This window comes from Ambystoma mexicanum, chromosome 14 (genome assembly GCF_040938575.1).
Source record: "Ambystoma mexicanum isolate Mex_15411 chromosome 14, UKY_AmexF1_1, whole genome shotgun sequence".
NCBI lineage: Eukaryota > Metazoa > Chordata > Amphibia > Caudata > Ambystomatidae > Ambystoma > Ambystoma mexicanum.
This window is the reverse complement of record NC_090940.1, coordinates 629,608,706-629,623,745: the sequence shown is the minus strand read 5'-3', so window position 1 is coordinate 629,623,745 and position 15,040 is coordinate 629,608,706. Positions and strand designations below refer to the sequence as shown.

General features: G+C 45.0%; 1 protein-coding gene across 3 annotated transcripts in view; it reads right to left on the bottom strand.

Moving 5' to 3' along the window:
- TECPR2 (tectonin beta-propeller repeat containing 2) overlaps positions 1–15,040 on the bottom strand; it is an 879,235-nt gene that overhangs the window by 375,954 nt on the left and 488,241 nt on the right. For all 3 annotated transcript variants that reach the window (XM_069638097.1, XM_069638099.1, XM_069638098.1), the window contains 2 exons: positions 9,919–10,159; positions 8,835–8,924 (listed from right to left, as the gene is read on the bottom strand). In XM_069638097.1, coding sequence (XP_069494198.1) covers positions 8,835–8,924; positions 9,919–10,159 — 331 coding nt within the window. The remainder of the gene's footprint in view (positions 1–8,834; positions 8,925–9,918; positions 10,160–15,040) is intronic.

The following is a 15,040-nucleotide window of genomic DNA, read 5'->3' as shown; positions in this document are numbered from 1 at the left end:
GGATCGTCATAGTATATGTCCTTGGAGTCTTGGAGGGGTCTTGGTAGGTCGAGGCTGGGGTGCCTAAAGCCGGGGTGCTAAGCTGTGGCTCAAGACAAGGTTTTTTGGGAGAGGGCTGGTGTGCTGAGGCCTTTGGCTGTGAGGCATCTCTAAGGGATGATAGTTGATCTGGCTGTCTGTCCATAAAGTCCACAAACCTGGACATCCTGCTTAAAATATTATTAAACTGTTCAGGAGTATAATCACATGAAGGTGGGAAGTCTGACATGATAGGGGTGGCCTGGGAGGGAGTTTGGTTTTCGTGGTGCATAACCCATGAGAGAGAATCTATGGGGTGGGGGGGGGGGATCAAAATACAGCCTGGATGCTCTGGGAGACCAAATACATCGACATTTTTTGTTTTTCTTTAGTGAACTAGCTTCAAGCAGGGTGGCACTGACATGTTTTTTGATTAACTCTTGCATCTTCGGCGTCTGCTTGGGGGACGCTGATGCGCCTTTCACCAACTGCTTTTCGGAATGCGAAAGGAGGGCCTTTTTGTGTGCGGTGTCCGAACCGACCTTGGGTTCCGGTTTCGGAGGCCTGTCAAGGGGTGAAAGCTTTACGCGATGGCCCAGAGTGCCGGCAAGAAACAGAGGCCTTCTCCGTGGACACTGTGTGGGCTTCCATGCTGGACAGTGTTGTTGAAAGTCGGCTGTTGGGTATGTGTTTAGTGTTCTTGGGCTTATGTGTGCTCTGGCCGCCGGGTGTCTTCTCCATCACAGAACCACTAGTCTGCTTATTGGAGTCGGGGGCCTGCACATGGGGTACCGACAATCCCTGCTCGCCTTTGGCATCACCAAGGACCCCGCTACTGCCCGCGCTGGAGTCCTCCATCACGTCGATGGAGGCCTCGGCCCGAATTGCGTGAGCGGGCCTGCGTTTAGTACGCCAATCCTTTCGAGTTTTAGATCGGAAAAGTTAGCAAGATTTGCAAAAATTTTCGGTGTGATCCCTCCGGAGACAGTAATTGCACACTCGGTGCGTGTCCTTCCAGAGGAATTTTCAGTGGCAGGTATGGCAACATTTAAAGGGAGTTTTGTCTATTATTTATTACAAGGGCAGATTGGCGAGATAAAGGGGGAAGGGGATGACGGAATATGCATTCTCTAAAGAGGTACGTATGAAGAACCTCCCCCCTCTCTTCCTACTGTAAGGGCTGTAATGAACTCAAGGTGGCAACAGTAAAGACAGACAAGTGATCACAGTTCCAGCGTGATTATTGAACTTTATAATGGGGGAGATAAATGCCTAATCTAAACGTAAATCTAAAATGGGAGCAAGCTACGACCATCAAATAATAAGGCAGTCCTAGTGGTGTCTTGTCAAATAAAAAGGGCCTATACAAAAAAAAACAACACAAAAACAAAAAAAAGAAAAGAATGTGTGATAATGTTCACCAGAAAAGAAAGAAGTGCTCACAAAAATGAAAAGTCAGGATCGTATGGCTGGGTCTCCCTTCCCCACGTTTGAAGCACGTGGCAAGGCTGGACTCAAGAGCACATCACACTCCCTGGCCTCGTAAGCATGAGGTTCACAGTTCAGTTCAGCGATATCAAAAATCTTCAGAAGCGAAGTCTCTGTCTTGCAAAAGTCTCTTGAAGTAAAAGGCTGGCTGATTCAAAGAAATTGACAAATAAAAAGTTCCTTCACATCCAGATCAGAGAGACCTGGCTAAAGTTGATGTTCCAGTGGCACCTAACGCCGGTCAAGATTAATGAAATGTTCCCTCAATCTTCGAAGTACTGCTGGAGGGAGTGTGGGAGCATTGGCACATGGGACATATATGATGGGAATGTCCGAAATTAAAAAATTAAACCACTACAGGGGGGAGATTTGGCAAGCCATGGGCCAGGTCCTGGGGTTTACTGGGGGAACGAACAGAGCTGGAAATGATAGGTCTGAACGGGGCCCTAGCTGGCATCTCCACTAAGTCAAGCCGAAAAGTATATGTTATGATCATCGCAGCAGCAATGGTGATAGCGCGCAAGTGGAAATCTAAAGACCCTCCCCAAGATCATGAGTGGATCGCTAAAATCTGGTCACTGGTTGCCATGGAATGGCTCACGTACTCAATACAAGGTGAACACATGCGATTCGGTACAGACTGGGCCAGCCACCTGAGATACCTAAAGGAGGGGGCCTGCAGAGCATGGTGCCCTAGATCTATGACATTGTTAGGAATCATAGATCCTCAAGAGGGGACAGACCTATAAGGGGGGGAAAACCAGGAGGTAACTGTAGAACACTGCCATGGGAAAAAGTCATACAAATCTCCACAGCTGCAACTGGACGCCCAAGGAATCTCCTGGAAAAGGGGGAGGGTGAGGAGGGGAGGGGGGAGTGGAACCAACTGTTTAATGTTTTATTAAAAATGTTAATTAAAACTATTTGAAAAAAAAGTTCCTTCAGTACTCTTGTACCTTGGGTGATTGCTCTTCGCCCCTTGGATCTCCCTCCGCCAGGCTCGCATCCCTCCTGCAACTTGGGCCTCCTTGCATCGGGGTCACTACAGCCTTTCAAATGTTGCCTGTAAGAGTCAAATGGCCTTTTAAACACAATTCCCCACTGCGGAGAACCCTCGACCGGGTTTATCCTTGTCGAGACAATGTTCACGGGTGTCTGACTCTTGATGCAAAATAATCTAATAAACCAAAGTTCTCTCTGTGATCTTGCACCTCGGGCGGTTACCTCTCGCCCCTAGGATCTCTCTCTGCCGTGCTCGGATCCTCTTTGCCTTTTCTCCTAGGATCTCCCTCTGTCGGGCTCGAATCCTTCTAGCAATTTGGGCCTCCCTCCGTCTGGTTCACTACGGCCTTTCTTTAACACAGTTCATGTATTTTAACAAAGTCCATGCATTGCTAATTTTCATCAGAATGCGAGCTTTTCCCTTCTCCTAGATTTCCCTCAGCATCCCTCTGTTGGGTTCACACTTGCCACAATTCACAGTTCACAACCTTATTGGAAAGCGGTGTTGCCTTCCCCTAGCTTTCCTGTGGCCATGGGTCGGAGACTTTCGATTGTATAAGAGATTTGACCTAACCCTTATTAGGACCACACTGACACCTCATGCCACCCTTTCCTAGGGCTTCTGGTTCTTGTAGTTTCAAAGAATAGATCCCGGTCAGAGTCTTTCGAATTAGCACCCACATGGTGCACCTGGACCTCAACTGGTCTTTCTTTAACGTTCATTCACATACACAAGTTCTTTGTCTTTCAGATTCCTTGCGTTCAAAAATGTTGCCACTTGCAAACTTGGGCTCAACACAGTTCGGTTTACTATCAGCTTCTTCCGACTCACTGGCTGTGCTGAACCCGTTGGCTTCTTTGTTCTCTCAAGTCAAGGATAGTACCACAGTAGCCAGCTTGCCTCTCCACCTACGTTATCAAAGCAGGAGGCCCCCCCCCAATTAACACTGACGTCTGCCGCTTTGCACGCCAGCTGCAGCTCACGGTCTTATAACTTCCCTTTCAGAGGCTTTGTGGGTCTGAGGTGAAAAGGGCAAAAGCAACTCCCCCTTCGCCTTCCTTCCAGGTCTCACTGCTTTCGTTCTCTGTTTGAACTGCCGGTTTGAAGTAGCTGTTTCCTCGTGCATTCGACCTTGCTCGAAGTGTGCTTTCGTGCTCTGCCCTTTTATCCCTTTGGAGAAGGTAAAGGGCTGTCAGGTGTGTGTAATTATAGTCAATTACCTGACTCTGCCTGCCCTCTGTATTTGGACATGTCAGGTAAACGGCTCTGGTGTTAGTCCATTGTCTATTACAGTGTAAGAAAGTGTTTGTATGGGAAAGGAGAACTGGGGGGGTAGGGCTTCTAAATATTCTACGTGGTAGGATGGGGAAAAAGTGTCATAAGGAAGGGGGTGGTTGGTTGACTCGGAAAAGCGAACGTTGCAGGATTTGTGACTTGAATTGGGGGAATTACGGGAACAGTGGTGTTTTGTTCATTCCGATTGGGAATTCGAAAAATAATAACCAGAGGGACAGGGAGAAGGACTGGGTGTATCTGGGTATGTAACAGAAAAGCAGGGATCCTGGGAGATGTTGTTTCCCATGGCACCGGGGTTTGGCTTCCTAAAGGGCTTGCCATAGGCGCAGGGTTTGCTGGCACTGCACAAGGGAGATTCATTGGGAGGACGATGGGTAGATCTGGAACAGCCTGCAAAAGCTTTAGGGACTGCATCCTCCTCACCTTCTTCCTCTGTATAATACCACATCTTCCTTGGGGCATTCCCCCGAGCATAACCCTGGGTTCCCCTACCCAGGTGATCCTCCCTCACTCGTCTACCCCTAGGGTTGGGATTTGAGAGGGCCAGTTCGTTCCAAGCCACCTGAATAAGGGATGTCCAGGATCTACTTGGGAGAATACCCTCCAGTTTCTCAGAGGGCAGAGGCTCGAAGAGGCCGGTGTAGGCTGCATCTGGTCGTTGATCAGTCAAGTAGTCGACTATAAGGTTGTCCGTCGAAAGCCGTTGAGCAGTCTGTTGGCCCAGAGGCAAGAGCGAACAAAAGGAAAGAAAGAAGAATTTACTAAAACTTTCAACAAATTAAAGGCATCAGCCTGGAAGAGAACTCGGCCTTTGCGACCGACTTCGATGGCGGAAAAAAACAATCTGAGGGACCTCGACTCATGAAGGACCATGTGTACAGTACACATCACACTAGGGATAGTATTACTAATAGGTCCTGTCCACATCCATTTTTGAGTTTCGAAAACAAATCTTGTAATACTCTGCGTCTACCACTAGATGTCAGACTATGCAGAGCATGTGATCCAAACTTGGCATTAGATCCTTACAGGCAACAGCTGATTGGAATTTGTCTTCAATTTATCAGAAGATACTGTGTCCTATAAAGGGATCTGTTTGAAGATTTTAATAACATTTTGCAGATAAGAGGGATGTGCCTGGGTTTGTCTTATGAATAGATGCTATACCATAGTTGACAACATCGATTCTTCTATTGAAGATCTTGTGAATCTCCCAGCAAAAGTAGAAATGATCTTTGCATCACTTTGGTTGAATTAACACAATAAATTCGATGCACTCTTATCCATCATTGTCATCTTTGCACCACCCACAAAAAGCTGAACCTCACAGCACCTTTTCTACACATCTATCCAGATAAGCCAACAAGAGCCATCTTTCTTCGCTATCGTTGGAACTTGCTGCTTACCAAGCAAATCCATGCTCGATACCACATTTCTCCTGAACAGTCCAGTTGTCGCTTTTGTCATGCACCAGATATGTTCTTGTATGGAGTGTGCTTGGTTGCTATATTTTGAGAAACATTTGTCAACACTTCGATTTGTTGGAACAGACACTTTTTTTGGCATCTGGGTTTAGCTGGGCGCACAGTTCTTGTGTTATTGCAGTTGTTGGGTACATAAAATCACTAAACCTGCAACTTGATGTTATACGATGAACCATTGGATTCTAAAAAAAACATGTGTTTTCTCTGCAGTGTTTAACATAGAAGAATTGATGTTGTCAAGTATGGTATTGCGTCTATTCATGATAAGACAAACACAGGCACATCCCTCTTTCTGCAAAATGTTATTAAAATCTTCAAACAAAGATCCCTTGATAGGACACAGTATCTTCCGATAAAGTGACAACAATTTCCAATCAGATCTTGCCTCTAAGGATGTAATATCAAGTCTGTATCATATAGCAGCAATTGGTAAGGAATTTAGAAGTCAAGAGTGTTTTTCACCAAAAAAGGGCTTCAAGAGACGGGAGACTATCATAGTAACAGGATAAATCTCAATGTCAGAGTAGTTTTGGCACCAATTTGCCCTCATAAAAGGCTATTGCAGGTGTTAAAGAAAGTGTGCAGTACTTTTCATCACACTTTAGTAATTGAGAGGACAGAGCATGAACACGATCTTCAGACTTCCTATACAGGGCTTTGAATTGATCAAGAGTCCTAAATAGGTCATGGGGGATACAGTATTAATTTTGGAATCTTGTATCCTCCAGCAATAAAAGCTCTTATGCTTGAGTTTAAAATTCTTTTTTTTTTCTTATTGTGACATGTCACTTTTAATGGCCAAACCAATGGGAGTAATTTCTTATATAGGAGTACTGCCATTTATTGGCAGAGGCAGCTTTGTGCCTAGTGCCAGTAATGATGCTTTAAAAAATCTAAAAGGGCCACTTAAAGCACCAAGTGCAGCCCTGCCTCAACCATTGTGGCTGCACTGCGTGCATTAACTTTCTACTGGTGTGTGTGAACCTCAGCTCCACACCAGTACGGCCACGTGCCCCAATTTGCCTTTGCCTGAAGTTTTTCACCCCTTGCCTCTTACCAACCAGCCTTGCCAGTATCTGGAGTACACCTTATATGGGACCTGCAGCAAGCCACACTGCATGTATGGAAAACTCTCCTGACATTGTCCATTTCTTCAATGGTAACTCAATATGTCTATCTTGAATAACTCTCTACCTACAGTCCAGTCCCATATTTCCCATGACGCTGGTTGTGGAGGCAGCCCCGGCGCTCTCGGTTGTGGTCCTGCTGGCTCACTACACCTTTTCCCTTCTCAATGTGCCTGACATTACCCTTATTCCCCCCCATTACACTAGATCTGCTCACTATCCCCCATGTACTCCTTACCCTGCACCAATAGCGTTATTCTCACAGCGTGCTGTACTACGCTGGCAGTCTATATCGATACATCCGTTACTTGTAAGCTATGTAAATGAACGAGACCAGATCTCGCCTACTTTTGTACCCACTTTGCTCTATTCTTTTTGCCCACCGCACAACGGTAGTAGCCAAAAGTGATGCTTTTGCTTGTCTGTATGTGCACACACCTATTATGTGTCATATGCTTTTCTGCACGCCTGATATAGCGCCCTGTACCAGGAGGCGAGGCGTTGCCAGTCTGTAGGCACACACCTATTATGTCTCATATGCTTGTCTGCACGCCTGATGTAGCCCCCCGTACCCAAGAGGTGATGTTTTTCCAGTCTGTAGACACACACACCTATTATGTCTCATATGCACGCCGGATGTAGCCCCCCCCGCACCATGCGGCGAGGCACTGCCAGTCTGTATACACATACCTATTCCACTGTAACCCCCATGTTGCTCTAGTGCTTCACTAATGTACTCTGTACTTTTTGTAACTAGCGCCCTGATGCCTGAGGGTTTGGCGCACTGAAATAAATGCAAAATCGATGAATAAAATGAATAGCTACAAGATAATGTTTTTATTCAAAGCTTCTATCAGCGACAAAACCAATTGGTGACTGTCTATGAAGACTGCAGGACCGAAAGTGTATAAGACGTCTGCCAAGTCACTTTCTAATTGGACGCCATGAAATTTGAACATCTGGGTTTACAAAATGATAGCACAGACTAAGGCTATTCATTCAATATATAGGCATTTACAAAATGAATCTGGTTTGTGAATATAAACATAACAGCAAAAATCCATGCATAGTATTTCTACTTCTATTTAGCACTTGTCACAGACAGTAATCAAATGGGTTGGTTTGCGGACTGAAGAATGTTATAGTGCTGGCAAGTAAGCTTTGACTAACATTTACATTGTGCATAGACTATTTAGTAGTAGCATTGAAATATAGCTTTTTTGATATTTCTTATTTTTGATTACCATCATGAAAGATTGCTTTGATACGAAATGCATTGATTCTGCGACTTCAGTTTGATCACAATTTTTCAAAATACTCTAAACGGATTGTATTAAAAAGCTACTTTAAATCATGCATACATGAACAGTGTTTGAATGAATACTGTGGCAAAGTACAAGTGCCAGAACGCTACCGGTTCTAGCAAAACGTGGTTATGGCCTTAACAATGCATGAAGCAGTTTTCCATGATACCCCTTGAGTGGTACTATCTTTAAAAAAAGTAATACTGTATTGACCAGAGCTAAAGTATTACATCTGCAGTGCAGCCAGAGCAAGCTTCATGGGATTGGAATATATATATATATATATATATATATATATATATATATATATATATATATATATATATATATATATATATATATATATCTTCGAAGCACTGAAAGACGTCAGGCTGGGTGAGTAGCACTCGTCATAGTTTCAAAAATAAACAAAATCCGGACATCCAGGTTGAAATAAATGTATTCTTTATTAATGCCTTGCAAGTGGCAAAATTCAATTTAAAAAGCCATAAAGGTAAGGCTCTCCCAAAGTGCAAGTATCCGTGCGTGTTTGGAACGTTAACGCGTTTCGCGGCTTGCCTCGCCGCTTGGTCACAATATATATATACATACAGAGGGAAAAGAAGAGTGTCTGGCCAAGCGTGCAGTTGTAGACTATTTGTAGACACAAAAAGTAATGGGAAAGCTGCACAGAGTTCACACTGGAAATGCTTGTGGCGGTTGAGTCAATTTTCACAACTAAAATTGGGTCAGTGTGGACTTTGGTGGCTACAAGACTGATTTCCATATGTGGCATGAAGGGGCCCACGTCGACACATGACGCTGCCGAACGATACAAGAAACTGTAATGCCACGAAGGAGACAAACGAGGAGAACTAAGCTTAAAGCGAAATACAAAGACAGCATGGGCCTCTCCGATGTTTCTAGCACGGCCACTGGAGCAGAAGGTGCGGTATATGGAGCTCAAATAGGAAAACAGGTTGAACGTCACACAGAGCCAGTTATCAGCAGAATTGATAATGTGTTTATGTTTATTATCTCAGATTTGTGGAAAATGTTCTGAAAAGTGATGGCAAAGCGGGCACTGCATACATAGCCACAAAAGCATTGGTCTCTAATAAGCCATCAAACTCACCTTCTTTCGTCGGCGCTGCAGATGCAAACACAAAGGCCCATTTTGTAGCAGAAGCAGTGCCCCGCGGCACAACATGATTCCAGTAAGTACCTAAACAGCAAAGAACACATAATAAGTGAACAAAACGAATGTCAGACGCTGCATTCATCTGCTTGCCCACCCGCAAAAGCAAGAAGACAATACTCAGAGTCCCAAGACCAGAATCTCACTTGCAGCCAAAAAATACTAGATCTATATGAGACATTTGGTGGTAGAAAGAACAGGTAGGCAGTCAATAGGTTTTGTTTTTACACTTCTAATAACAATAACTGCCAAGTATTGATCAGATAATTCTCTGATGAATACTGGAGAGCTTACTCCAGAAAAAGGTGGTCCATCACTACCATTCAGAAACTTGCGGCATGGCCAATGCATTTTTTTGCCAGCTAGGAGAATCCAACTGGTTGATGCTCCACATACTCCCTCCTTTTCTCACCGATTTAGGTAAAAGTTACTGATCCATCTAACCACAACACAAGGTCTGCAGCCATTTTTGATTCCCAGAAGTATGTTACAAAACCCATCTTCTAGGCCTCATCTTTAGATGAAACGCTTGTACAGCCTCTCTAGAAGATATGGCCGCTGGGGTAGGCCAAGCGGCTACTTTATTTTACATTCTGCAAATCCTGTACTCGGGCGTTGCATGCTACTGGTGTCTGCAAATATTGGGACCTCTGGATGTTTTTGACTACATCGCCCATGAGCCGCAGCGGGCATTGTCAATTGTGTGGGACCGTAGGAGTAATAGTCCAAAACATCTGAAGAGCAACAGACTGCAGACCCATGCGCTAGAAGACACTGCCCCACTGGCGAGTGTCTTCCAATCCAACACAAGCTAGTGCAGATGGTAATCCAGTCTGAGCGCCTATGACACAGCTTGCAGTGTGGGATTTGAACCGCAGGATGGTAAGCAGTGCACAGCTGGAATTGGTCACATCAAACAGAGCTGGTGTAAATGATAACTGAACAGCAGGAAGAGTCCAAATGCTACTCCACACGGATCTGAATAAGAAGTGTGTACAACAAGACGTCAAGATAACCTTACCTATTAAGCTTCCCTTAGCGACATGAAACTCGTTTTTGCCAGAGGTAATCCAGACGCCACTGCTGTTGATCCCAAGGAGACTGGGTGGAGACTGGGGTTGCTGTGACCAAAAGGTCATTCTAAGTTTGTCAGCTACTTTCTCTACCGGCGCCTGAGCCACTGTTGCCACTGTGTGAGTGGCTTGAATGATCGTCTGGAAAAGACTGTACTGATCAAAAACCACATAATCTGTGATGCTTACCTGGAAGAAACAATGCATTTTTAGGAAGCAAAACACTCCCAACAAATAAGCATTTGCTTTCATTAGTACGACAAAAATGCATGCACCATAGAGCCAAAATAAACAGTCATTGAGAAAGCCAATATCGTTGGTTTTTGTACAGTGTAGGAGCTTTGTGTAACACAAATGTACATACAGACACACTCACAGGCAGAAGCGCAGAGGAGGCATAAAGGAGGAAAAAGCAGACTGAGCAAAGCGAGAAGCTGCAGTGGAAGAGGAGCAAGGGTGCTGCAGCAAACGGCTGATAGTTGGGGGTGGGTGAAGATGAGGGTGGAATGAAGCTAAACCTAGGTAAGGAGGGCATTTTTGGGGATCTACGGCTATACAGTAAAAGCTTTATAAACTTGAACCTAGTTAAACAGAAAGTTCTATTAAGCAGCACTTTCAGGTTGAGAAAATGAATGCCGGATAACAACGTTTTCGGAGCTGGAGTTATCTGGCTTGGAAAATCAACATTTGGGCAATAGCATTTTGATTATCATTAGGTTTTCACTGGTGCCAGATAATTGAGGTTTTGCTGTATGAGCATTTCATAACAGACATAGGGTTTCATCACCAGTTGTGCGGTATCCTGGCGGTAAATGCGTCGTGATACTATCCAACGTATTAGCGTTACCGCAACTTGGTCCAGGGCAATTTGTGCGGGATCCCCAGTTGCGGTGGTGCTGTTAAATCCCCATTTATTCTGAGTCCATAGGACTCTATGGGGCTTTTCTGCGTTATTACCGCAGGTGGTAAATCGCGACAAAAATGGGCAGAAAGGGGAAAGTGTTTATCTCCAGCACAAAGCTGGAGGTAAACTGCTCCTCCCAACCCCCGATGAGTCCCATACTGCTGAAAGGGCAAGCTAGGGGCAGATTCCGTTACAAGGGAGGGGAGCCTCAACCTTTCACTGTTTGAGAGTGAGGAACAGTAACTTTTAAGGCGGGTAATATTACATGAAGCAATATTGCTACAGACCAGTACTTCTGAAAGGTTTTCAATCAGTCAAATGTTTGGAGTGATGGACTCAGTCCGACTCTTTTGAGGGTGATAAATATACTTGCGGTGGACAGTATAAAGAGATGAAGGTTTCATGAGGGTTTGGTATGTTAGGTCATGTTACTGGGATTTCTATTGTGCACCGCTGTCATTTGCATGGTCTCCAGGCACTCTGGCAGAACTGAATGGGCTGGATTTGGTAGTGGGAGGAAAGGGCAAGTGTAAGGATGCTTTTGCTGTAACGTTGGTCACTGCCGTTTGGAAAAAACGTGGATTGTGTGTGGGTTTGCTTGTACGTGGTATGGGTTGGAGGGCATGCAGGTGGCTGAGTCCACATGGGAGGCCTGGTGTGCCAGTGATGCATGGATACATTGGCGGAGTTGGTATTGTGCAAGTTACTGGAAGAGGTGCACAGTTCTGCTCTTCGGCCTAAGGCGGGGCCAGGGATTGTGTGTGGGTTTGCTTGTGGGTGGTATGGGTTAGAGAGCATGCAAGTGGCTGAGTCCACATGGGAGGCCTGGTGTGCCAGTGATGCATGGATACATTGGCAGAGTTTGTATTGTGCAAGTTATTGGAAGAGGTGTGGATTTCTGCTCTTCGGCCTCAGGCGGGGATTGTTATTGATGCCCTGTATGCCTGGCATAAATGGTTTACGTGTGATATATTTGTGCGACTATGCAGGGTTTTAGTTTGGGGTTTTGGGGCGTGGGGGAGAAAAGGATAATGCTCCTCAAGGGTTAAGGTGTAATCACAATTGCAGAGGCAGTTTGTTTATTAACCAAACCCATAATGAGGTGGTCAATGATTCTTCAATCCATGGTTTGTTGAGTTAGCTCGGCGTGTTAAAAGCGTCTTGCTTATACTGGTTTCCTAAAGGTCAGGTGTTGCCTTATTGTGTGTATTCCCTTGAGGAGCAATTTCAAGAATTTCATCAAGATGTAGGAAAAAGCTGATGCTCTAGAATTCTTTTTCACAGAACATGGGATTTCAAAGAGTAGGTGATTCCAAGAACGCAAGGATCAATTTGGTCTGTAGATGTAGACTTTACCTTGCAGAAATTCTGCTTCTTGGCTTTGAATTGCTAGGTGAACAATTCAGAGCATTTTTAAATCCTATTCTTGGCTTTTAGCCAGTTAAGAAATGTTAATGCTGTTAGGGTGTGCTCCCTCTTAGTGAGTCGAACAAGTTCTGCTGCTGTGTTCTGAATCTGTTGTAATTTGTATGGTGGTTAGTCTGGCATGCCAAGGTAGATGCTGATGGCATAGTCTATTCTTGACATTCTAGAGATAATGGCAAGATCCATCTGATAGAACGTAGGTGGAAGAAGCATTTCTATATTACTGAGTTTACTCGAGGTTCCAGTGTTAGCTCGTCAACCATGAGACTTCAGAGATGTTTGTCCCACTTACGAGGGTTCCGGTCTGGCTCCTATTTCCATCGGTTATGGTATAGGTGGTCATATAGTGGGGAGGAGGGGTGATCATGATTTCAGTGTTATCCGGGTTGAGCGTGTTGCTCATGCACACTTTGATTTGTGTGAGGCAATTGACGACTGGCTGGCCTGGTAAATTTGTAAATTATTTGATCATCTGTACATCTGCATAGTTATAACCTACAAGTCCATGTCGCTTGCTGAGTTTCATGAGAGGAGCCATGTAAATGAAGAATAGTAGTCATAGGTCTGAGCCTTATAGAGCACTATGTGGGCTTAGAAAGGGGGTGTCGCCACCTAGTTTCCTCCAGGAAGGAATTTATCCATTGTAGCGCAACGCTGCATAGCCCGCTTTCTTCTCTTCTTTTCATGAGGGTTGCATTATTGACTGTGTCAAAATCTGCAGACGATCTAATTGGGTCAGGGCAGAGGTGTCAGAGACAGAATTCATTTTTATGCCCTCCCAGATGGAGAGTAGTGCTGATTCGGTCCCTTTCATAGTCCTGAAACCAAGTCTTGCCAGGTCCAATAGCAAATGGATTCCACGTGTGTCAGGATTTGTCCATATACGTAGGTTTCCAGGAGTTTGGCTAGGAAAGATGTGTTTGATATTGGCAGGTAGTTGGAGTTGTTTATGCTTCCTGTGGGATCTTTGAAAAAAGGTTTAATGTAGACCAATTTGAAACTCCCAAGAACGGTCCCAGTTTCCAGCGAATGCTTCAGGAGTTTGCAGAAAAAACTGTAGGTGCTTCTTTGCGGAGGATGTTCTTGTAGATGTCTGTGGGCAAGGCTCTGCTGGCGAGCCAGCGTTGCTGCTGTCCTTGACGGTTTATGGTCATTGCATCAAATCCCTTGCATCGAGGTGCCATTGCATCAATTTTTTTCCATCTAAAAGATTTGCATAGAATGTTTTGTTTTCCATTGGGGGTGGGGGTCCTCCCGAAACCCTGGTTTACCCTTAAAAATCGACCAAAACTAAAATTTACGCTTTACCCCCAAAAAACATGCATTCGATGCACATTTGTTAGATGTAAAAAATTCGATGCAAATGCATTCGATGGTATGGCTTTCGATGCAATGACCAGATACCATCCTTGACTAGTTTGATGAAACATCTGGGGAGATGGTTCTTTGTGATATCTGCGATTTGTTTTCATCGAAGCAGACATCATTTTTAACAGGAAGATTTTGCTGCAAATATATTCAGAGGGAGACACTGCCCCAAGCCTCCACAGTCCTCCCCTTAATCTCTCTACATTATTCACCTAAACCAACACCCCACATATATTTGCACCAAAATCTATTGTAAAAAAATGTGATGATTTCTTGTAACGCTCACCTGATTCCCGTAGAGGCGCCGGTCTTGACTGGGCGTATACCGTATCTTCAAAGGTGATGTGTAACACACGGCTGGCTCTTTGGGCTGGACCTCTGTGCACTGTATGTCTGACTCGAAGGGTAAGATGTCTGCAGATAGAAAATATGGGATTAATGAACTGGGTTATTGAATGTCTCTCTCTTCTTCCCTTTCTCTTCTCCTGTAGAACCCTAAAGGTTAACGCTCTCACCTTAGGTAAGTGAACGCCGTGCTCTCCATCTGCCTCGGGGCAGGGTGCTGTAACCAGTTTCTTCACTGGATAAGGGGAGCTGGCCTCTTGACTTAAGAGGACTGCTGTCCATCGTTTACTGCACGAACGGTAAGTTTCGAGTAATTCTAATGTCTTTAAAAGTCTTTAGTAATGATGTCTCTTGTTTTGCAGGGTTCCGGCGATGGCTGAAGTGAGTTGAAGATGAAGCCCGTGTGATGAATAGAAGCACCTGGAAGCACGTAAGTAAGCGCTTGTTGCCTGCTTCACGATGCGCTCTAACTGTCTTTTTATTTTGCAGGTACAAGTTCGGAGCGGCTGCAGGGTGCCGGAATACCCACTGGGTCAGATGTGGAAAGGAGTAATGGCACGTGAGTATTAAAGTTCCCCAATGTCTTTAAACGCACCTTGTTTTGTCTTTCAGATGCGGGATGCAGCGCCGAAGGCCTCCGGAGCGTGCGAAGAGTTGGTAATCTTTTGTCTTTCAGATGCCGGAATGCAGTGCGAAGACCTCCGGAGCACACGAAGAGTAGGTAAGCCTTTGTCTTTCAGATGCCGGAATGCAGCGCGAGGCGTTGGTGACAGCCGATGGACCAGGTAAGTGAAGCGCTGTCACTGAAGACAGTAATGCTAACCTGTTCTTTCTTGTCTTTATAGGTGTTGCTGAAGACTGGATTCAGGATGGTAAGCCTTTTTCCTTAGGCCCAGGATCAGATGCAGAAGACACGATGAGCGTTCTGCTGCAGAGGATGCAGAATAACGCAAAGCAAGATTCATCCATCGGGTGTGGTTTAAATAGCCTCCTGTAGTACTTAGGTGTCTCCTTCCACAGCCACGCCT